The 22311-nt window shown below is 39.6% G+C and overlaps 1 protein-coding gene across 5 annotated transcripts; it reads left to right on the top strand.

Annotated features, from left to right (window-relative positions):
* Nucleotides 1–9856: 9856 nt before the first annotated feature.
* On the top strand, nt 9857–22311 carry CLK4 (CDC like kinase 4). Of its 5 annotated transcripts, XM_075164660.1 has the most exons (14): nt 9857–10029; nt 12085–12144; nt 12792–12949; nt 13999–14224; nt 15416–15506; nt 15896–15962; nt 17642–17758; nt 17863–18029; nt 18131–18225; nt 19336–19465; nt 19798–19880; nt 20385–20464; nt 21782–21869; nt 21955–22311. In XM_075164660.1, exons 2-14 carry the CDS (start codon nt 12091–12093, stop codon nt 22090–22092), a joined length of 1494 nt encoding a protein of 497 aa, XP_075020761.1. In that variant the 5' UTR covers nt 9857–10029; nt 12085–12090; the 3' UTR covers nt 22093–22311. The 5 variants fall into 5 exon arrangements, with proteins under 5 accessions (XP_075020761.1, XP_075020764.1, XP_075020763.1 ...); XM_075164663.1 differs by lacking the exon at nt 15416–15506 and having other exon boundaries at nt 9897–10029; XM_075164661.1 differs by lacking the exon at nt 12085–12144 and having other exon boundaries at nt 9903–10029.

Below are 22311 nucleotides of genomic sequence, written 5' to 3'. Positions count from 1 at the left end.
GATGACAATTTGGGGAATAGATTTCTTCCAAAAACATTCTAACATTACATGAAAATGAGAAAAAGCACTTCCAATAATTAATGTTTTCTTGCTATAAACGTGTGAAGAACTCCTACCATGCTGAAAAGAAAGCAATATCACTTAACACCAAGCACTAAGCGGCTGTAAGGGAATGTAGTCATTAGACTAACATCTAGACAAGTTACTAGTAGTAATGTCATGGCTTTCTAATTCCACTTTTTTCAGTGGATTCGCCTCCCTGACAGCTGCTTGAACTAATGCTACAGAGAGAACAGAGCAAAGCTAGAGCTATCGGTCTGTAGCGTTAGTATCAAAACCCTAAGCTAGTAAGATGTGAATATATGATACAGAGCATTAACTTAGCTTCTGTGTATACAGCAATATTTTAAAAGACCCAGATAAATGAAATCACTTCTGCACCTCCTCTAGTGTAATCAGAGTGGTAACAAAAGTTCTACTTTTTCATTTCTTGAGTGTGCCATTCAGCAGCGCGGGGCTAGATAATGAGGGAGTTGCGTGCCTTCAGCTTGTGTTGAAGTCAGTAAATGAACTTGCTCAATGCCTTTCAAAAGACACTTCATCATACAATCTTGCCCTCAATTTCACATCAGCATCAATCACATTACCTAATTAAAGGTGGATGGGTGTAGGTCTGCTGGCTGTGACTGAATTTTGAGGGCAAAATACTCTTGCAATGAGTCTAGCATACAAGAACCAGAGTACACTGAGCTTAGCGTGGTGTTCCCTCTGTCAGGCAGTTAGCACAATCTGTCATACGGCTGGCTGGAAGCTCCCCACGTGGACAGAGGACATGCAGATCTGGAAGCAAACACTGATCCCAGCCACTGCCGAGATGGCACTTTAACAAAGTGTGGACGCAGCTGCTAAAGCACTTCAAATAAGAAACAATTTAAGCGTAGAGATATTTTTCTCAGCTTGAAAATATTTTATGATGTGGTCAGTGGTGATAAGATAATCACTCAAAATCAAGCCATTCCCTTACTGATACCTTGGTTACTTTGTCATGTTTTATTGCAATAGTTTACGCACCTTTTATGAAAGCACATGAGCACTGGTTTGCACATGACTGTAAATCCAGTTTAGAACAGAGCTCAGATTACTGAATATGTAACTGGAGCTATCAAAAAGAAGACATGCTAGTAGAAGAGATATTGTTATGCATATCGGTGTAAAAACGTTACACAGTTAACAGTATCTGGCCTAACAATGACTGTGTTCATAGAATGAGACTGATCCCAAGCACAGCAACGTGCCAGAGGAAGAACTCCAATTGATTTTCATGGGCTTTGGAGCAGTCCTGCAATTATTAACTACAGTACAGTTTTAAGTTATTCATAGGGATTAAATTGCATTGACAACTGGTATAGTCCCTGGCCTTTCTCTTGAGCCAGGTGTAACTCTCAAATGGACAGGTTGCACTTAATAGGGTGAAAATCCAGCCTTAGCATAAGTTTTCTTTGTCATTGTTGAAGTTTCAGCAGCAAATTCAAGGACCAAATCTGATCCAATGAATTAATTCACGCCTGAAAGCAAAATTTGACTTTCTGGCTTCAAGAACCTTCTTTTCTTTTTAAACTGGTAGAAATCAGCCTTAGTGTCTCAGGTGTCTTTTTCATTGGAAATTAAAAGCCCTTCGATTGTGAACTGATTATTTCCATTGTTGTAATTGCAGAATGGGATTAGGGAGTGACAAGGAAATAGGGAAGAGCCTCTTTGTCACTGCTCAGAGGCTCAACTGTGGGCCAGAGACTTTCTTTTCTTTTGTCCTTTTTAACATTATCCATTATCTGTGGAGTGAAATTACCTCAGTAGTTGGTGCAGGGCATTACTGAACTGTGGCTGGGGAACAGCACAGACTTACCTGCTGTCGGTATGGCAGCACATACACTAACAGGGGGATGCAGGGGTGATTAGATGATCCTGTACAAAGCTGACATGCAAACTGGTGTCTGAGCCTGCACTCTTAGGTTTCTGATGCTGGGACACATCCCTTTTGAAAGGTAAGAAGTTCTTGGAAGTTCACCTGGGGCAAAGCCTACTTCCTTATCCATCCAACAGAGTGATTACAAGAACATTCTTTGAACTGAAAGAGGTTCCTCTAGAGGACTTGAAACAGTGAAGAATTTGTTACTTAGTTGACAGAGATTTTAAGATCTCAGCAACATGGAAAAATAAGTACTTTAAAAAATTATGAGAAATACCTTGATGGTTGTTAACTTTGTATTTCACAGCATGGCAGCAGAGCGGAACAAGATAGCTGTGTCTATCTTCCTATTAATATCAATGGCAGCTGGGCAGGCTAAGGCAGGAGAGAATACAGTGAAATACTGGTGCAGGAAGCTGCACCAACACTTTTGTTTGATGTTGGGTATGTTGGAAAGAAAGCACGCTGCCTTAGAGTGTGTCCCTTTCCCTGCAACCACGGCTAGCTGCTCTGTGCAGCAGCTGAACTCTGAGCTAGGCAGAGGAGGCAGCAAACAAGTTGCCTTTTTTCATGGAACAGATCTGTAGGCTAATCTGTTTTGTATTAATTTCTTCTACAATTCTTTTTGCATATTTTCAGGTATGCAAAAAATACTAAATACATTAAGCTAATGCTCACACAAGGCATCGCATCCTGCATTTTTACATTATGCAAGATGTAGATAAGAAGCTAATAGCTTGTATGGGTGGTATTTCATAGACTCTGCATGGTGCAAGATGCTGAAACTCAGGCTATAACCTCAGCTACAGAAAAAAGCTAAGTATGAGTAACTCCTGTCTAGATCCCCTGCCTTGCACTGTGGCCAGACGCAGACTGCAATGCTGTAAATCCAGAGTGGCTAGACTGCTCGCTCTTCCCTTGATGCCTTTCCCTCCACAGAAGCGGTATTTTGCTCCATAAACACCTCTTGCAAAATGCCATAGGAACATTTTTCTAGTTCTCTGCCATAAAAGGGCTCTATAATCATACTCCAGAGCTGTCATAATAGAATAGGCGTCCTTCTCCCTTCATCCCCATGGCCCTAAAACTGCCAACCCAGACTAATACTGCAGTACAGCAATGTTCGCAGGCCTGCCTGAATGCAGAAGACTTAGAGTTCAGAGCTCATGAGTCCTTAAGTTAAATATCTGTACAGGAAACTTCCTTCTAAAATGTGCACAGCCCATTTAATGGACTTCTGACCAGAAAATTCCATAGTCTAGCTACCTTTCAGAGAAATGTGGCTTCCTTGGTGAACTGTTACTGGTCACTACTACATCACTGCTTTCATTATTTAATTATGCATCTAAAATTCCAGTCTTTTTGAAACAACTAAACATATAATGGTGTCTTGATGTTTGGCCCATGGGCAGAGTTGAGAAAACGCGGGCTGTCGTCTGGACAGTTGACATCCTATGTATTTCCATAACAGCCCGAGTTATCGCTTGGGTTATCACTTACAGTCTGTCCTCGCCTTGAACTAGAAGGAACTGTTCCAACAGAATCCTCCTAATTCTTAAAACTTAGTGAAAGATGCACACACAGAGCTATTAAATTAAGTGTTTCAAGATACAGTTCTTACAAATGTACAAGCACTTCCCTTAGGAGTCTGTCTGTAAAAAGACCATTGCTAGTATGCAACACGGAAAATAAATTATCCTCTGGATTTCAGAACTCTTAGCAAGTGTTCATCAGCTTATAAAGGTGAGAAATCAGATTTTAAGATTTTTTGACTTTTAGTGACAGTACCAGCTGTCTTAAACCTAAACTCCAAGAACATAGTATCCTAAAACATTTATTCGCAGACCTAAAAACACAGAGTAAAAATGGGTAAGCAGAACTGTCCTTATTTTCAGATTGAGAAATTCAAAGGTTGAATGACACGTCCAGGGTCACCTGGGAAGCGTGTCCTTTCAAAAAATTACCCCATAAAGATATCCAAATTTTAGTTTTACATTTCTTCTGGTGTAACTCCTTTTTACAACTGTGCTTAGAAAATTATCATTTATTTTTTAAAAAGAATCAAGCTAGGAAATAAAAATGGATTAAAAGGCTGGTATATACTGATCATGTGAGTGATAGTAATGAGGCGCTGTGCTTTTCCTGTATCTTTTTTTTTAAATTAAGCAAATTCATGTTATGATTAGCATTTTCAGGTCAAATTGAAATCCCTCTACCATCCATAATACCCAAACCAAGTAGCTTTGTTAGAAGTCTTCAGAACAAATATCGAGACTTTATTAATTGCACAGGCAGGAAACAGTAAGGTTTCTTGAAAGTGGCTGTTATGATTTTGTGACTGTACATAGATCTTGCAAAATGTTAATGGTAATATGCATACTGTACCCCACATAAACACTGCAAGAATAGCATGGTCATTGTTACGCTTTATAGCTGTTGTGGAAAATGTCTTAACCTGCATTCATGACTATAGTGCCCATCCTATTCCCATGCCTTTTTATACAGTTGTGGTAAGATTGTTATGAAATCATTTTGTCAGTCATGTTCGAGCTAACTTACCTATGTATAGAATTTATATATTAAACCCCCCTAATTTATACTGTGTTTTAACAGTTTGCCTGAACTGTCTATGGTTTCTAAATTTTGTAATGTGAGTGTCAAATAAGAATAATAATAAAAAAAAAGGCTCAGCTGTGTTGATTTTTTTTTTCAGTTTTATTTGTGGTAGAGATTTCAACAACCACAAATCTACAGAACAGGCTGTAAAGAAACTTGGGTTGCTTTGAAAATTCCAGAAGTAAAAAGATATCCCTGACTGTACACGGCAATTCATGATTACATGTGTAGGCACAAAAGTACCTGCGGTTTCTGCTCTTCCTCATTTCCACTTTACTGCCTCTCTCTTCGTCCTCACATGTTCAGAACATTGCACTGCATATACACTGCAAGGAAAAGAGACAAATTATCTTAGTTCCCATAATAAAGTGTTTTCCCAAATAGGAGTCATAGACTCAAAACTTCTTCATAATGAGAGAAAAAAGCTGGGACTGGGCCTGAGTATTTTTAGTCTGTTCCTAAAAAACTCCACGGTACAACTGTTTAAATGTGTTCTTTTATTATTTGTCTTGCAGTAAACTGAGAGCTTTTACTGACATGGGGGAACCATTTCAGTAATCATGTACAGTAAAAGACAACCTTGCTTCAATTAGCTTAAAATTCTCTTAAATAAAGAAGAAAAAGGCTCAGAGGTGAAACCCATGTGTAGGCGTTAAGTGGTGGAGTTTCCTTAATGTAACGTAGGCATCTGCACGCATTGCTTCTGTGAGCGTGTGCTATTCAGCACAGCCTGGTTCTGCCTGCTGTTACCACGGGAGGACTTCTGCTCCGCGTAAGTGGGGTCACTGACTCCAAAGCTTGCGGAAGCGTGGCGTGCAAGCCCCTGTCTCCGCACAGTGTTCTTACTCACAGTGACAGAGCTCCTGCCAAAAGGGACCGTTAAGTCATCTGGCTGCATTTCCTGTAAACTGTAGCTTATTCAGGCTTCCCAGCGTCAAGCCCCCAGACCTTTATTAGGCTAAAACATTTCAATCCTCAGACGGCTCAATCCTCAGTTGTGCCACAACCAGAGAGAGAGAAAAGTTGAAGTTTTAACCGTCCCTGTGAGCCTTGCAATAAAAGGGAATGGATCAGGTCAGCTCAGCCCAAGGTGACCGCACGTAGACAATCACGGTGCTATTACCGAAGTGAAAACCAGTCTGAACGCTGCAGAGAAAACATCGCGCCTGAGTGGAAATCTGCCAGCCGTTTAAGGCATGGTGTTTCTATTGCCCTTAATATCTTAATACAATACGTGAGCACAGGGAGGGCAGTGGGGGCCGTTCCTGTCTGCCACCTGTCACAGCTCAGAGAGAACCATATTATTTGGCCACAACGTTTCACCAATACGCGTGTGAATGAACACAAGTGCCCACGCCCACACAAAGTTTCTGGGTCACTGCTTTCCTAAGAAAAATTCTAATAACTCATAAACAAGGGAAATGCATTCCTGAGCTACAACCATATCTTGTTCTTTTTGATCTGGCTGAATATTTGCTTTTTTCTATTCTACTGCATAATCTGCAAAAAAATCTATTATAAAATTATCCTGTTCAAAAATAAACTCTCATGGAGTGGAAATACCACTGTCAGTGGGTTCTCACTTTGCCTTTCTGCTGATCCATCCATCCAAACTCCTATTATCTCTTTGAATTTACCTATGCCACAACAATCTAGGACATTGGCTCCCTTTATCAGTAGTTACAGTGATTTGTGAAATGAGTAATATATCTTCCCCGATACATCTTGGAAATGCTCCTGGTGGTTTTTCCATCCCCATTCAGTTCAGTCCCGTATAAACAGACAGTATTGTCACTGCTCTGTCCCTGAGCTCCCAAGCAAAGCTACAGCTGGTACCACCCAATCGAGGGGATCTAAGAAATTCTCTCCATCAGTATAAAAACCAAACCATGGAACTGCAGAAATCCGTAAACAAGTAAAGGCAAAGCACAACTACTAATCAACCACCCTCTGACGCTAACCAGAGGGAGGAAAAACAAAACCAATACATCTTTAATTAAGAGAAAGCAAGCACAGCACTGGAAGTACTGAAAGCCAGGAATTTTTGGCTCTGCCGTTGAGTCTTTCTGAGGCTTTGGGCAAGGCAGACAACCCCTGCTTTAAATTTTGTATCCGAACAATGAGAAAACTAAATGAAATTTACATTTCCTAAATAGCTGCTGTGAGGATGGATCACCTACTGTCATAAAACATTTGAAAGATGGACCATACAAAATTGTGTTTTGAAGCAAGTATTTTGAATGTAGCTGTTCATACATGCACGAATGTGTCCCACCAGGATAATTACACTGAATTGTAATGTCTTCTGCTGTACAAAGCAATCCAAACCATAGCTGCATTGTGTGTTACTCTCTCCTCAAGTTGTGCATACATTTGGTGTTGCAAAGTTTAATTAACCAAGGAAATACCTCACAAACAAAAGTAAATACCATAAGGTTGGCAGTAGAAGTAGCTGTAACTACACTCAAATGAGTTTCCTTCACAGTTTTGTAAAGACTAAATTTCTCTAACTTGATTCTTCACCGTTAGATTATTCCTATCTTAAAAACGGCTATTTCTAGAGGGGCTGTTGCTTTGTTTGCACTACATAACCCCATCATAGCCAGTGAATTTCCCCTGACTTTATCCTTCTCTGAGACGCCACTTAAATTCCAGCTGACATTCCTCTACTGCTGGGCCTCCACTGCCACCTCCTGAACAGGAAGGAACATTAACTGCCTTCAGTAGTGCTTTTCTTTTGAATGTCTGTGGAAGTATTTTTGAAAGCACTTTGTTCAGCACGAAGAGCAATAGCTGAAACTGCTTTGCAATCTGTCTATAGAGGCTACTTGCCATAAAATCTGTCGTAAGGCTTTTGCTTCAGAGTGACATTTCTTTAGTTTACTTTATGTATGTTTGATGTGAAGGTGGTACAACCTTTATACACCACTTTTCTTTTTCAAAAAGGTTCAAAACAAAAAGCTAATTATTCTTAACTTATGACAGATTTGTTCCTCTTTCAATTGTCAGCTGAAAACCTCTGACTGAAAAGGATACATTTTTACTAGCTCCCATTCATTGCATTTTCCATAATACAACAATATTTACTTCCACCTCTTCTATTCCAGGTCGGGAAGATCCTTCTTTCCGACAGGAGAGAACCAAAATACCCTAGAACCAAAATTTTCCTGCTTCAAGGTAGTCAGTTCTGATAGTCATGAGCTTATTTTTTTCCCATTAAACGGGACTTCCCCAAATTGTCCCTCAGCTGCGCTACCCTGTTGGAGGGCCTGTCATCTATTTATTTATACAGGAAGACAAAAATAGCACAGGTAAGACCTAGTAAAACCCTAGAAGAGGTAGTGAGGCAAGGAAGGCAGATAACATGATCCTATCACATCCCATCTTCTCTGCCCTGCCAGGGATACCAGCCACTGGTTTCTCATCAGCCTTTCAGCAAGAAACTTTCCATAAAATCCAGATACCCTTCCTAGACATTCCTCTTAGAATAAGAAATCAGTGAGAAACTGTAATTATCTGGTACAGTTGGCTAGTGTCAGGTCAACGGATATTTTCTGCATGTTCACAACATTTCTGCATGCACGTTCACGTGAGTGTGCTTGCTCTCTGTATATATAATTTTATCCCTCTATCTTTTTTCTGCTGCTTGCGGCCTGAGAGAATTCCTCAGGCAGGGGCTGTATCAGCGGATGTTGGGAAAACTCTTAACACTTTGCAGATGTTATTGCTAGTTTTATAAATAATAACCAGTCATTTACATGCTAAATGAGAAACAGTAAACCGCTGGCACCAAAGTCGTATTTGGCATTGACAGATTTGGTATACGACAAGGACTATGAGGTAAAAAGGTTTTTTAAAAACCACGTGGCAACAAAGAGCTGTCAATGCTCCATATCTTAGTTTCTCTTCTCAAAAAAAAACCAAGAAGAGAAACAGGATTTTCACTCTAGTGCAAACCACATTTAAATGCTTATCTTAAGCTTACTAGCAACCAAATTTTAATGAAAATTTTAAAACCACAAAACGAAACGTTATGTCTTCATTTTAGTATCATTTGCTGATACTTTGGGGGACTGACATTAAAAAGACACCAGCACTCGGTCAATAAAAAGTACACTACACTTTAGATATTCTGGTTTTTGCTTCAGTTGCAAAATCTTGCTGTATTAGAGGTAAAACTTGCTAAAATTATCTGGGAAAGAGTCACTGAGTTTGGGAATTTTTCAATTTATCCACTAACCTTCAGAGGTTTGTAATTTTTCCCAGACAAAACATTGTGCGTTAATAAATTTGAAGCTTGCATTTCAGTTCCACTTTCCCCTCGTTTTGGGTTTGCTTTGCTTTAAAACAATCTCTTTGGGCTTATTAAATTCTCGGTCTGAATGACTGCTAGAGGAGTTGGTAATAACGTTTTTCCACTGTACAGTACTGCGTTAATTCAGACCCGTGACACCAAGGTTTTGCTTTTCTCGGAGCAAAGCTCCGTTTTGACTAAGCTCGATTCTGCGGGTGTGGATCAGGAATTGCAGCAGCAGCGGGCGGCAGGGGCGGCCGGGCGCCTCCGCAGGCCCCGGCTCCGCGGGGCGCACCACGGCGGGGCCGGCTCTGGCCCAGCACCAGCAGCCGTCCGTTCGCCCGCGCTCAGCACCGCGCTCTCATTTTCAGCCATCAGAGCGATTACAGAGGAGGGGGCAGTTGCGAGTTGGTGACTGGGGCGGATAATCACTTTTATTGGGTTTTCTCTGTGCGGCCTGTCAGCATCGCGCAGGAACGGCTCCCGCGGGGCTTACCTGCCAGCTACTCCTAAACATTCAGTGCGAGCGTGAAGCCAGGCCCAACGGTGGAATCAACCTGGGCACCGAACTGCTTAAGCACAACGCCTGGCGGGTTCATCAGGAGGAGTTCATTGGCGGTGGACCGCTCCACCCGCTCCACCCGCTGGACAAGGCGACGCTCGGGGCCGACGCGGGCACCAGAGGAGGGCGGCCCTGCAGCTCGGTGGTAGCCTTTGAACCCGGGCCCGCTGCTTGCATGTGGGTCCCTAGCCCCACGGCCTCACGCTCCTGAGGGGCCTCCTCCGAGAGGGGCGCGGGGAAGGGCCAGGCCGAGGCCCGTGGGCTGGGCCGGGCGGACGGCACCCCCCGCCCCTCAGAGCGGCCGCCATGGCGGCTCAGGGGCGGGGCCTTTCCTCCAGGGGCGGGGCCTCCGCCGTCCCCTCGGTGCCTATCAGGGTTCAGCTCTTCCCCCTCCTCCCACCTCCACTAGGGGGCGGCCTTTGTCCTACGCCCGCCCGTTGCGCTGTGCGTCTGACGTCACGCCGCACAGAAGCCGCGAGAGGGGGAGAGAGGGAGGAGAGGAGGAAGCAGTATCTCCGCGCTCAGTCGCGGCCGCCATTTTGTTTGTGTGCGCAGGGCGGACACGGGGCTCGCTCGCCTTTTTTTTCAGCTGTAAGTGGTGGAGGCGGCCTTTCTCCTCGGGCTCTTTTCTTCTTCCCTTTCTCCTCTCTCCCCTACGTTTCTAAGGGGCCGAAGCAGCGGAGAAGCGGAGGGGGTGCAGAGGGTTGGTGAGGGGGGGTTACTCGCGTCGCCTCCGCGGCCCGGGGAGCAGGATGAGCGTAGAGGCCTGCGTGAGGGGTTGATTGAGGAGGTGTTATGGTGGGAGGAGGGATCCTCGCTACAGGACCCCCCCGGTCAGGGTTTCCTGTGGCGGAGGGGGGCGTGGGGGCTGGGGCGGGCAGAGCTGGGGCCTCGTGTGCGGTGGGTACTTTCGGGGTGGAGGCCGTGCAGCTCGGCTGTTCAGCCCGGCCTGCACGGAGGTGTCTGGCGCCTGCCCAGATGGCAACGGAGACGAACCCTTCCTCCCCCGCACGGCTCCAGAGGCCTCCCGAGGGAAGACCGGCGTGGAAGTGGACTTCGTGGCCGTGGGTTGGGGTGGTGGCTGTCATCTGTAGGACCTGCTCCTGCGTGTCTGTACCCCAGACGCTCAGATCGGCCTGGCCCTGCGGACTTCGGTCATCTCAAAGGAATAAGCCTTTGACCTCCTCCGATCCGTACAGCCTGCCAAGTTTTCGAGGAGAGACATTTAGAAATGGCTGTGTAGGCAGTTTATGACAGGAGTTTCGTGGCCTTCCTAAGGCGCCTTATGTATTGATCTTTTATAAAAGGTTCATGGCTCCTATTTGAGAAACCTTATGGCAGAATGTGGGAGTGAAAACGACCTGTGATATGGATTAGGACTACATGCTATAGAAATGCATATGTTCTTGTCAGTTGTCAGTATTACATAAGTGAAGTGCTTCGGTGCATAAATTTAGAGGGAGTGCATAATAGTCAAAAAATCTTAAGGTGGCTCCTACTGTAAAATGGATTGTGGCCTCTTCGGGCCTTGCACAGACCGGTTTTAACTATTTTTCCTCATTTGCATTTATTTGGCTCCTTTAGGGGTAGAATTTGTGACTTCCATCTTAATTCCAGTAATTCTGTGTGCACTTGAGTGTAGTTAAGCAGCAGTTAGTCTTCAGCTAAACCTTTTCTCCAGTTTTTTGTGTCAAGTGTCCATCCTTCCACCCCTAAGTTCCCCTCTGCAGGACACTTTAGTGGTGATTTTATTTAGATATTTGTCCACTATAGAGCCTTAGTGCAGCCTGCCTTCTGCCAAATGGGGAAGAAAAGAAAAAGGCAATCATAAGTAAAATCCTCAATTCGCCTATAACTGAGTGTGTGGGGGGGAAATCTTTACCTCAAAAGTAGAATAACTGAATCCTGAGTGTGTTTCATAATTTGACGTATGTAGGTTGAAAATAGAGGAAAATGGCTTTGGAGCGGGGTAAGAAGAGAAGAAATTCAGGCATGTAAATGAAAAACACTAATTGGTTTTAATTTTATCTTGATCCTTCAGGTGTTTTTGTTTGTCATTCAATGCATTAGTATTTTTCTTACTAATGTATCATAAGTGAATAAGATTTTTGCGAGACGTAGATCATGACTGACTCAAAGGGTGTACCAGTCACATATTTTTGCACAGTTTGTCACTCTGTTTGCACTGCATTTATATTTTAAAAATAGGTTTCTGTAAAAAAATACTGGTGCAGGTGTCTGTTGTGTTTGGTTTTTTTAAACTACCAGCCTGTGACAAATATTATGAAAGTATCAGCAAACCTCTTTTTCAGAACAGCCTTGCCATTTACGTGTTCTAAAAGTTTCCTTTTTAATGCCTTCAGTTAGTATAGAGGCAGCCAGCATTTTTCTGTAAACTTACACAATCATGATTTTTTTTTTTTCCTTGGTGCTATCTTTGTTTCTAAACTACTTTTCTTGCTGTCACCACTTACTATGGAAACTTTATTGTTCTGTGTTAGTTCATTCTTCAGAATATTCTGAAATAGATATGTAAGTTTATTCTTATTTTCAAAAACTCCTGCCGAAGAAGAGTAAAGAAATAAAGGTTAGGTTTGTTATAGTCTGAATTCTACAGCTGTGCTTTACTTTCTTTTTTTTTTTCAGTTGTGCATGTACCTGTTTGAACACAGAATTCCTGCATATAACATCCAGCAACGGAAGCTGGTGGGTTTTGTCTTTGGCGAATCAGCTGAATTGTAAAACACCTGGATACTTGCATGCTAATATGGTTCAAAAATTGTGGCTTGGCTCGTGGTACAGAGTTATGTGTTAATATATCAGAGTTCACTGTGATTGTTGCTAAAACTTTAAAAAGTGTCAGTTTAACAGTGATCTGTAAATAGATTTGTGAGAAAAGTTTTTAGACTGATTCTACATACTTGACTTTGGTGTAGTAACTTATGTACAATATAGTATGAAGAACTAAATCCAGGTGTTGTTTGAGAGGATGTCTGAAAATTAAGGTTTCTCTCCAACAGAAGACTCTTTAAAGAAATGATTCTGTTTAGTCACTTGAGAGTTTATTTAAAACAGGCTTTAATGACATGTTTGAAGCTAAGTGAAGATGAGTTGGCCTATTTAATCTTGATTCGTGTTTCGTAACAGTGTCACAGTGTTAGGATGAGAAAGCTATGTCTACTCGCCAAACCAAAATAATATGTGGGGGAAGCTGAGGAAAAAGAATTATTTGAGGAAATGGTTCTTTCTAGTTTTGTCATATTTAATCAAACTACAGTAGTTGACTTGCATCTACAAATACCAGTGTAATGCTTTTGTCTTTTATGTGTTTTTGTTGATTTGGTTTTTTTCAGTGGCAGATGCGGCATTCAAAACAATCTCATTGTCCTGAATGGGATGACAGAAAGAGCTGGGATCAAAGAAAGCACAGTAGCAGTCGTAAACGCAGGAAAAGGTCCCACAGCAGTGGACAAGAAAGCAAGCACTATAAACCAAATCACATTTCAGAAAGGTATAAAACACTGAATTGAGTAGCGCTAATGTTTCTTATGTCTAAAATAAATGTGTTTTCAGGTTAAGAGTTTTTGAGTGCCCAAAGTTTGCAATTCCTTAAGGTTTGGCTCACTTAAGACAAGCTTAAGAGGTAGTTGTTGTGTTAACACAGTACCTGAACCATTAAATAGACATTTTTTAATAAAAACAAGTAGATGTTACTAGTTTGTTTCACTGTTGTCGTTAAGTATTGGTGTTGAATACATTCAATATTAAATTTCAAGTAAAAAGTATGCCTTTTCATTTATTTAATGTGAACAAAAGGAAGAGAAGGTTTGTTTAATCATTTAATACAATGGTAAGTATGAATTTCTCTTACTAATTTGGAGGTGGTTTGTTTTTTCTCCTACACCGCTTTCACTGGAAAGATGTGTTTTTCTGTTTTTTTCCTTGAGAAGACGATCACGTGGAATTCTTTTAAGAGCTCATACTCATGCTTATAAAATGCTGGAGGGGGTAGGTGTACAGCAGTATGGGGGCTCTTTGCCTCAGCAGCAGTTTTTTTTCTGTGCAGAAGATCCGTGATCCAGATACTCTCTGAGGGTTTTAATGTTTAATGCAGAGCACTAAGAACAACGATACTTCTCTCAGTCTCCAGGTTTTATTTTTCTTTTTTAACACTTTGAGCTTTGAAAGTGCAGAAGCGGATTATTGCTGTATCGAGAGTGTTTTATCCTGTGACTTTGGAGATTATAATTTTGTTGTTCAGTGTATTTTAGGAAGTGTTTCTCCTTTTTGAGTCTGAGTTTCTTATTTACTGTGCAAACTGTGGATGGATTATATATTGTTCATGTGGATGGCCGCTATGTATTTGAGACTGACAATGTTGTTAGATTCCTAATAAAGTAACATCAAAAGCTCCGCTATTTTTGGGGAGGGAGTCAGTTGGAAAATACTCTTGGTGTAAAGACAGGTACTATGTAACTCTGTAACTCAGCTCAAATCACTTATCTTGTTGGAACCTCAAGTTTTTGAAGTGGAGAACATTCACTTAAAATATATTTTCAGTCATTATTTGGACGATAGAGCCATAAATGAAAGAGACCATCATGACCGGAGATATGTTGAGGAATACAGAAATGACTTCTGTGAAGTATATGACCACAGGCATTATCACAGAGACTATGAAAAGAGTCACCATCATCACTATAGCAAATCCTCTGGTCGGAGCAGGAAAAGTAGTCATAAAAGGAAGCATAAGAGACATCATTGCTCCAGTCACCAATCACATTCGGTATGAGTAATTTTTAACTTTATTATTAATGAATTAGTGGTAATAGACTTCTTAAGTGAGTGCTAGAACTTCAGTTCCTGGTCACAGTACTTTAAGAAATACTATGTTATTTTAAATGGATTTGTAGTTGAGTCCATTTGTGAGCATATAAATATGTTCTTACTTGAGACTTCTGGATCAGTGTGTTGGGTGGGGGGTGGGATTATCATCGGTGCTAGTTATACAATGGGAACGTAGGTGGCCGGTAGTTAAGATCGCTGGGATTAATCTGTTGTCTCGAAATTGAAAACAGGTAACTATCATATTTCAAAGTACAGTTGTCACTTTTTAGTTTTACAGCATAGTGAACTATGGTAGACTGTGAGTTGCCATACATCCTATTACTAAAAGTAATTAAGTGACATGCCTTTTTAATGTGAGCTTAATTGGAACTAAGGAATGTGCATGTCTGGTAAATTGATAAGAACAAGCTTTACAGTTCTACACCTGATTCCAGAAAACTTTGATAAGCCACGTGCCTGACTAATGGCAGCTAATGTCTTACTGAAGATGGGATAAGTTTGCTGCTTGCCTTCTTTGAAGGCGCGTTCTCTGAATTTCTCAGCATTGGCATGATGCCCATTGATACATCTTCAGCTCCAGGTGTTTTATGTCACATTTCTGCAATAGAAAACAGCAAGTTCTATTAGATTATACAGTGCAAGTTAAGGACTTCAGAATAATTTTTCTTCTCTCTCTAAACAGGAGGGAAGTAAAATTACTTGATTTTTTTAATGTTTAGATTACATAAAGTGTATGTTTTAAAAATAGAATCATTTCAGCTGACTTAGATATGTAAATAAATACTGGTTTTTGCTATTTGCTAGCAAAGCATTAGAAATAGTGATGTTGCATTCTTAATCTGTCTTCAGTTAAGCCACTGTTTGAGAGACAAAATTGTGTTGTTTTTTCTGTTGCTTTATCACTTTAAGTATTTATCTGAAAATCTGTTCCTTGCCATGTTTTTCTTCTGTAACATAAACTGTGCCCTGTGAATTTCTGGGGACTGAATTTGAAATTGCTCCTGCCAACTGTTCGTGGCCTGGTGTGTAACTGAATGCCTGAATATCTCCCCGCTGAATGAATTGCGTATTCTGCCCTGAATTCACTCTGATATATTGATTGGCTGGACGATCTTGGTGCCGTTTCCAGAAGAGTCACCGAAGGAAAAGATCCAGGAGTGTAGAGGATGATGAGGAGGGTCACCTGATCTGTGAAAGTGGAGACGTTCTAAGAGCAAGATGTATAGAACATTTTTCAACACTTTTTAAAAACTTTTCAGCAAAAAATCTGTTTAGAATAGTATGTCAGAGGAGGGGGGCTAAAGAAATCTTCATTGCTCTTTTTGTTCTGTTTTTTTTGTGCTTTTTTGTTTTTTTGCATATCTTCTTTTCTGTAGAATTTAAATACTGTGTTCAAAAAGTTCCAATTAGTAAATGAACTTGAGATTAGAACAAGAGATAGTTTTTTGGCTAACTGTTTTCATGACACCTGTCCAATAAAATAATGCATTCAGATGCTGAGATTTAAAGTAATTATGCTTTTGTAATGGCACATTTTTAAATCTACATTAATAATATTCATTCTTGTTTAAGTAGTTTTATAATTCTAACTTGTGTTTGTTCTTTTTAGATGAAATTGTTGCAACTTTAGGAGAAGGAGCTTTTGGAAAAGTAGTGGAGTGCATAGATCATGATATGTAAGTGTTGGCTACCTTTATAGGCGGATCTCATGACAAAAGACACTACTTAGCTCAGAAATTAAAGCTCAGGGACATTTTCTTTAAAAGAAAGTCACAGTTCAAATGAAGTGTTGTGATATATTTAAGAAAGAAATTACACCTTGTAATTACCTTGTAAGCTTATTTCTAGTTTAAAATTTTTAAGGATTTTCAGGTGATGCCACATCTGTCCCTGATTGTTTTTAAGGTTCTTCAGTCATCTTTTCCAATACTGTACATGTTTTTGGTTTCTTCTGTTGTTCTGTGAAAGGCTCTTGGATGGTATTGACTTTATACAAGATGGTATATAGAGAAATACTTTGTTTTTCCTTTAAGCTTTTGCGAATCTGTCTTTAACAATAAACAACCACATTTGTCTTGGGAAACATCTGCCTAGAGAGGGTTTCTTTCAAAAATAAAAGCTTTTTATAACTATGCTTTTTTTTTCCCCTATACAAGCTGTATAACCACACGGTGCAAACTACTAAGTAGATATCATCGGCCCTTTTTAAACAGGGAGGACTATGTTTTGTTTAATTATGTTTTTCTGTTGTTGCTACAAGTGCTGTTGACATAACTAGAGAACGTGAGGATATGTAAAGAGTACAGAGTTGATTTGGAAGACTGGCTTTTAGAAGATGATGCAGTGAGATGCTGAGAAAGTAGTTTTGGTTCTTAGTGAAAGCAATTGCTTGGAATTGGTCGAGCTGTAAATTTCTTTCCTCAGTCTCCATAAACAGAATTATCCTTTGAAGTTTTTCTGAATGCACAGTACTCCAGTATCCAATCCTTTTTTGATGGAATGGTTACTTGCGTGTGGCATGTTTGGTGGAGGAGAAGAAAATTACTCTATTTCCACTACTTCTGTATGTGTTAGGAGTTTAAACAGTTAGTAAAACTCAGATTATTTTAACCACGTTTTATATCTGCAGTTCTGTGACATGGTTCTATTATTTTTTCCTCTGCCTTTGGTTTGTTTGTTCTGTCATTTCACAAGTTAAGTCTGTTCAGGAGCTTGAGATCGTGTTGTGAGGGCAGACAGTATTCTTAAGTTGTTAGAATCTAAATAGCTCTACAGCGACAATTAAAAATTGTCTAAGAGTGAATGGGATAGAATGAACTATGTGTATCTGTTCCTTTTAAGTGATAGCCTTACAGTTTGAATGTTACACTGAGTGCAGGTCAGTTTTCACTAGTGCAGAATACTCAGAATCTAAACTTCAGAAGTTATTCAATTCCCCTGATTCCACAGGAGCACTGGAAAAGAGCCAGAACGAGTTATGCAAGTTGCAGGAAAAATATGTCAAATTTTTTTTAGTACTTTCCTCAAATGAGAACTTTGCTACCTTTTTTTTTTAATAATCTTGCAGGTGGACTCCTGATGCTTATTCTACCTTAGATGAGATAATAATACTGAGAAGTAGTTAATGTAGCATATACTATGAATATTTGACAAAAGAAAGATTGGTGTTACATTTCTTTATATAAAAAGTTCTGGTTAAGTGCAATGTGCTTAAGTCAAATTCCACTAATCCAACTCATAATTCTTTATGACCTTTAATCTTCCTGTGTTTCTTTTATTAAAATTGAGCTGCTTTGGGGTTGTAGGTATTTAACAATAATGGATTCAGTTTGTGATGCTTTACTTTCTTTTAAAGGAGAGGAATGCATGTGGCAGTTAAAATTGTGAAAAATGTTGGTAGATACCGGGAAGCAGCCCGTTCAGAAATACAGGTGTTGGAACACTTAAACACCATGGATCCAAGCAGCACTTTGTAAGTATAAAATCAGAATAGTCAGCATACTAAGGATTTGCGGAAGATAATTATTCAGTAAATTGAGTTTTCATTTGTTTATATTTTTCCTTTTCTTTTTTAAGCCGCTGTGTCCAGATGCTAGAATGGTTTGATCATCACGGCCACGTTTGCATTGTTTTTGAGCTACTGGGACTTAGTACTTACGACTTTATCAAGGAAAACAGCTTTCTGCCATTTCATATTAATGACATTAGAAACATGGCTTATCAAATTTGCCAGTCTATAAACTGTAAGAAAATCTCATACTCTTATCAAGTATGTTTTTTTTTTTTTTTCATTAGGAAATTAATGTATTAATTACGGAATACTGTTCTCTTTTTTTCCTTGTAGTTTTACACCATAACAAACTAACTCACACAGATTTAAAGCCTGAAAATATCTTGTTTGTGGAGTCTGATTACATAGTGAAGTACAATGCCAAAATGGTAAGTTTCTTCTTTGTTTCTCCCAACTGGAATTGGGCTACTTCTGTCTTCAGCTGAACTTTTCTTAAAAAAAAAAAAAAAAGTATGTGTAGAAAGTTCAAGCGGTAGAGTTGCGTTTCCCAGAATTTTGTTGTGCTCTTTGAAATGTACTAACTTTTTGCGAAGCGAGTAACTTTGCTCTTATTCAAACTACACTGTTTCATCTGATCACTAGTTAAGTTCTTTGCTGTTAAATAAGTTCTGGCATTCATAGGGAGCATTGTGTTAATGGCTTTGAATTTAGACAGTTTTTCCCCTTCATATTTCTTAAGCCATTTGAATCCCTTTCTTTAAAGCATCCCTGTGTTTTGAGAGGAATGTCAGATCTTGCTTTCTATCTGATTACCCTGGAGTCTGAAGTGCCTGTCAGTTTTGCAGTCCTTGGCTTAATAGCTAAGGTGAATTTTCTGTTTGTCATCACCATGTGATGTTGATCATTGGGCAGCGTTATAATTGGCATTGGCCCTGAATAAGACTATTCTTGACCAGTGTCTTCCTTTTAAATCTAAGAAGACACTTAAGAGACGACATTAGGGTAAGAACTTGTCTGCACAGATCACTTCTAGCACTGGCAGAAATACAAGTTTCTTTTTATGTTGCTGCTCTTTTTTCAAAGTATGGAAACTTCTTAGAGACAGAAGAGCAGTATGGACTTCGCTGCCTCTCGCTTACACATAAGGCTTCATTTTATTTTTTTACTTTAGAGCTAAAATTATATAAATGAGTGTATGCACCAATGGACAGAAAAAATCAAGACAGAGGAAACAACTAACTGAAGTTAACTTGAAGGTTAACAAAAGAGGAAAGGAGCTCTGTTACTGTGGGAAAGGTCTTTACTCAGCTGTTTGGAGTATTCAGATTAAATCACTTTGTTACCAGCTCCTCTTTCTTGGCGCTTGAGCTGAATAGGAATTGATGCATTTGGAAGGAGCGTTTTATTACATAGGTTTAATTTTTAACGTTTTATGTTAACTGGTATTTTGAAGATAAAAAAAAATAATGTGATGAATACCTTTTGCCTAAGCGTGCTTTTAAGAAATACTAACAAATAGCATTTTGATTTTCTTGCAGAAGCGAGATGAACGCACTTTAAAAAACACAGACATCAAAGTCGTTGATTTTGGAAGTGCAACTTTTGATGATGAGCATCACAGCACATTAGTGTCTACAAGACATTATAGAGCTCCTGAGGTTATTTTAGGTCAGTAAAGATCTAAACCCCCTGACAATTAATTAAAGTTCATTCAGATGTCTTTATTTCATAAACTGGAGTAGTTGCTCATAGTTCTAGTAATTCAGTTATCTCTCACAGATGGTGATGTTAGGATTCTTGAGAGTAAGCAGTAAAAGAAATACTCTAAAAATAGAAGTCCAAACATGTTCCTTTCCCCTTTCTCCCACCAAGGTTTGGGGAGAGGTGTGGAGGGGGAAAATTAGCATCAGTAAATGCATGGAAACTCGGCATATGCTTTGTGGATTACAGGTTTTGAGGATATATTAAAAAGTAAAACATAAACTTTGCCTATTTTGCAGCGCTGGGGTGGTCGCAGCCTTGTGATGTTTGGAGCATTGGTTGTATTCTAATTGAGTATTACCTAGGATTTACAGTATTTCAGGTATGTACATAAAGTTAAATTGAACATTTTTGTTGCAGACTACTGATTTTGATCTTTTAATGACATGTACTTAACTGTTACTGTAAAAGGCATAACCTCACTGGCTTTTTAAGTATTATGTAGATGAGATTGTAAAGACAGCACACGTATATGGAAACGTGATGTCTTGGATATCTCCTTCAAACTATTTAAGATGATCTGTTCTGGCTTTTTGGATGATGAAGCCTGTCTAGAGTCTGAAGATACTGCTGGAATTAAGAGTAAAGAAAACATACTCGTACAAAACTTCGTTTATGAACTCCCTTGTTCAGGGGCCACCTTAACTGTGGAAGGTGCTATATAACAAGCTGCATTGCATAATCTATTTTTAATAATTTAAGGTGATAATGTATAAAGATACTGTGACGGTACTCCAGCAAACATCTTGTTTGTAGGTGAGTGTTGTTACCAAGTGGCTGAGAGTAGAAAAATGTGCTAAATGCATTCATTGCTTTTTCCACACAGACGCATGATAGTAAAGAACACTTGGCGATGATGGAAAGAATACTAGGGCCTCTGCCAGCTCACATGATCAAGAAATCCAGGTAAGTTCATTATAGAAGAAGTAAGTTGCCTAATATTTTCCTATTATAAGAGAAATTCTAAAGTTTTCATTGTTAGCTCTGAGCTTCTGAAGATCCACAAAGAGACTTCCAGGCTTCTTGTTACCTATTAGTCTATTGCAAGAAATTGTGTCGGATTTAGGTGAATTAAATAGTTGACAATAGTCCTCTTTTCTGGTGTTGGCCTGTGTTGCCAGCAACCAAAATGCCAGCCTCTTGAAGAGTAACTGAGTATGAATGTTCTTAAGTCTTTAATGCTAAGTTTGGTATGGTCACCAGAACAGTATTAGACACCCATTTTTCTATAAACAGTAAGAATAAAGAACCTGCTGTCATCAGAAGACATATATTGAGAGGAAAAAGAGGGTCCTGTCTTGCTAACACAGCTGCCAACCTCTTCCACTGTCCCTTCATATCCCTCATACCTGTGCTTCCGTGATCTTTCTGTCTCCTGCAAAGATAACTCCATGCAGCAGAAGTTTCCCACTTCCATTGCAAGGAGAAGCCACCACCACGGGGTTCTTCCCTCACCCCCATATGTCCAAAATCCAGAGCACGAGAGATTTAATGGTCCATTCTCTTGCTGAAATAAGTTGTCCTCTTGCCAGCTAATCTAGATAGCCCTGTAACTCATGTTAGAGTAGAATTCCAATAATTCTGGCTTGGGTAATGTATTTAGTTTATTATGGTTGTCCAGTTGATTCATAATGCATTATGAATCAACGAGGAAAAATTTAGCTGCGATTGGAATAGATTCAGGTAGTATTTAAAAAATAATACGCTATTATGTAGCAGTGTTAATGTGATGCTGAGGTGTGGATTTGTCAGAACCTTATATGCACTGGTAGTCTCGTGTATTTGCAGTACACTTTTTAAAGACCTTTGGGAATATCTGATTTTATTAAATAGTCGCTAACCACTTAAACTCTGCAGATTTTGTAAGAAATGTTTTTAAAAAGTTGATTGACAAGCTGTCTTTTTGCTACTAGCAGTTGAGACCAAGTTGTTCTCTTGGAACACCTGAAAGCATCCATCTCTTCAAATGTCAGTAACGGAAAATATGTTTTCAGTGGCTTCTTTGTGATTGGAATACTGAAGGACCTGTTTTCTAAATATTGGGAGAAGGGTAACATAAAAGCAACAGGTCTCTGTCAATAAATCTTAGCTAAAAGAGATGTTAGCTCCCAAATGCAGAGGGATATGCAGGAACACTTTTATGGTGTTTCAAAACTTCTTAGAAAAGCATCTGCCCACTTTAGGCGCTGACACTATCTTAAACCTATTTTCCTTGCCATGCAGAAAGCATTATTTTCACCATGACCAATTGGACTGGGATGAACACAGTTCTGCAGGACGATATGTTAGGAGACGCTGTAAGCCTTTAAAGGTAGGAGACAACATTTTTATTGTTTTGTTAGCTTGCAGTTGTGAAAGATCTCTCTAAAATACTTCCTTTTGTTTTTTTCTTTCAGGAATTCATGCATTGCCAAGATACAGATCATCAAAGTCTGTTTGACCTTGTTCGCAGGATGCTGGAATATGATCCAGCCAAAAGAATTACTCTTGATGAAGCCTTGCAGCATCCTTTTTTTGAACCATTAAGTAAATAAATAAATTCAAAGCTCTTTTATGCTTCTCCGAGGAGATTTCCTAGACTGTGTCAGTCAACAGAGGTTGCATGAAAATTTTGTAAGCTTTAAATTATTTTGTACAGTTAAGTCTGTAAATAGTTACATATGTTTTGTATAACTGTTACATTTACCTTGTTGAACAGTTGTAGTCTTATGGATATCAAAGTGAAAAATAAAAGTAATTTTCATTTTTGAAAA

The sequence above is a fragment of the Calonectris borealis genome, chromosome 15, assembly GCF_964195595.1.
Source record: "Calonectris borealis chromosome 15, bCalBor7.hap1.2, whole genome shotgun sequence".
Lineage (NCBI taxonomy): Eukaryota > Metazoa > Chordata > Aves > Procellariiformes > Procellariidae > Calonectris > Calonectris borealis.
The sequence above is the reverse complement of the archived record's forward strand: the minus strand, read 5'-3'. Positions and strand labels throughout refer to the sequence as shown.

Excerpts from the sequence above, each read along its gene's own strand:
- CLK4 (XM_075164660.1), top strand. The coding sequence starts at position 12,091 with ATGTACCTGTTTGAACACAGAATTCCTGCATATAACATCCAGCAACGG. Across the intron at positions 12,145-12,791 it reads ACATCCAGCAACGGAAGCTG|TGGCAGATGCGGCATTCAAA; the intron begins GTGGGTTTTGTC and ends GGTTTTTTTCAG. Across the intron at positions 21,870-21,954 it reads GACGCTGTAAGCCTTTAAAG|GAATTCATGCATTGCCAAGA; the intron begins GTAGGAGACAAC and ends TTTTTCTTTCAG.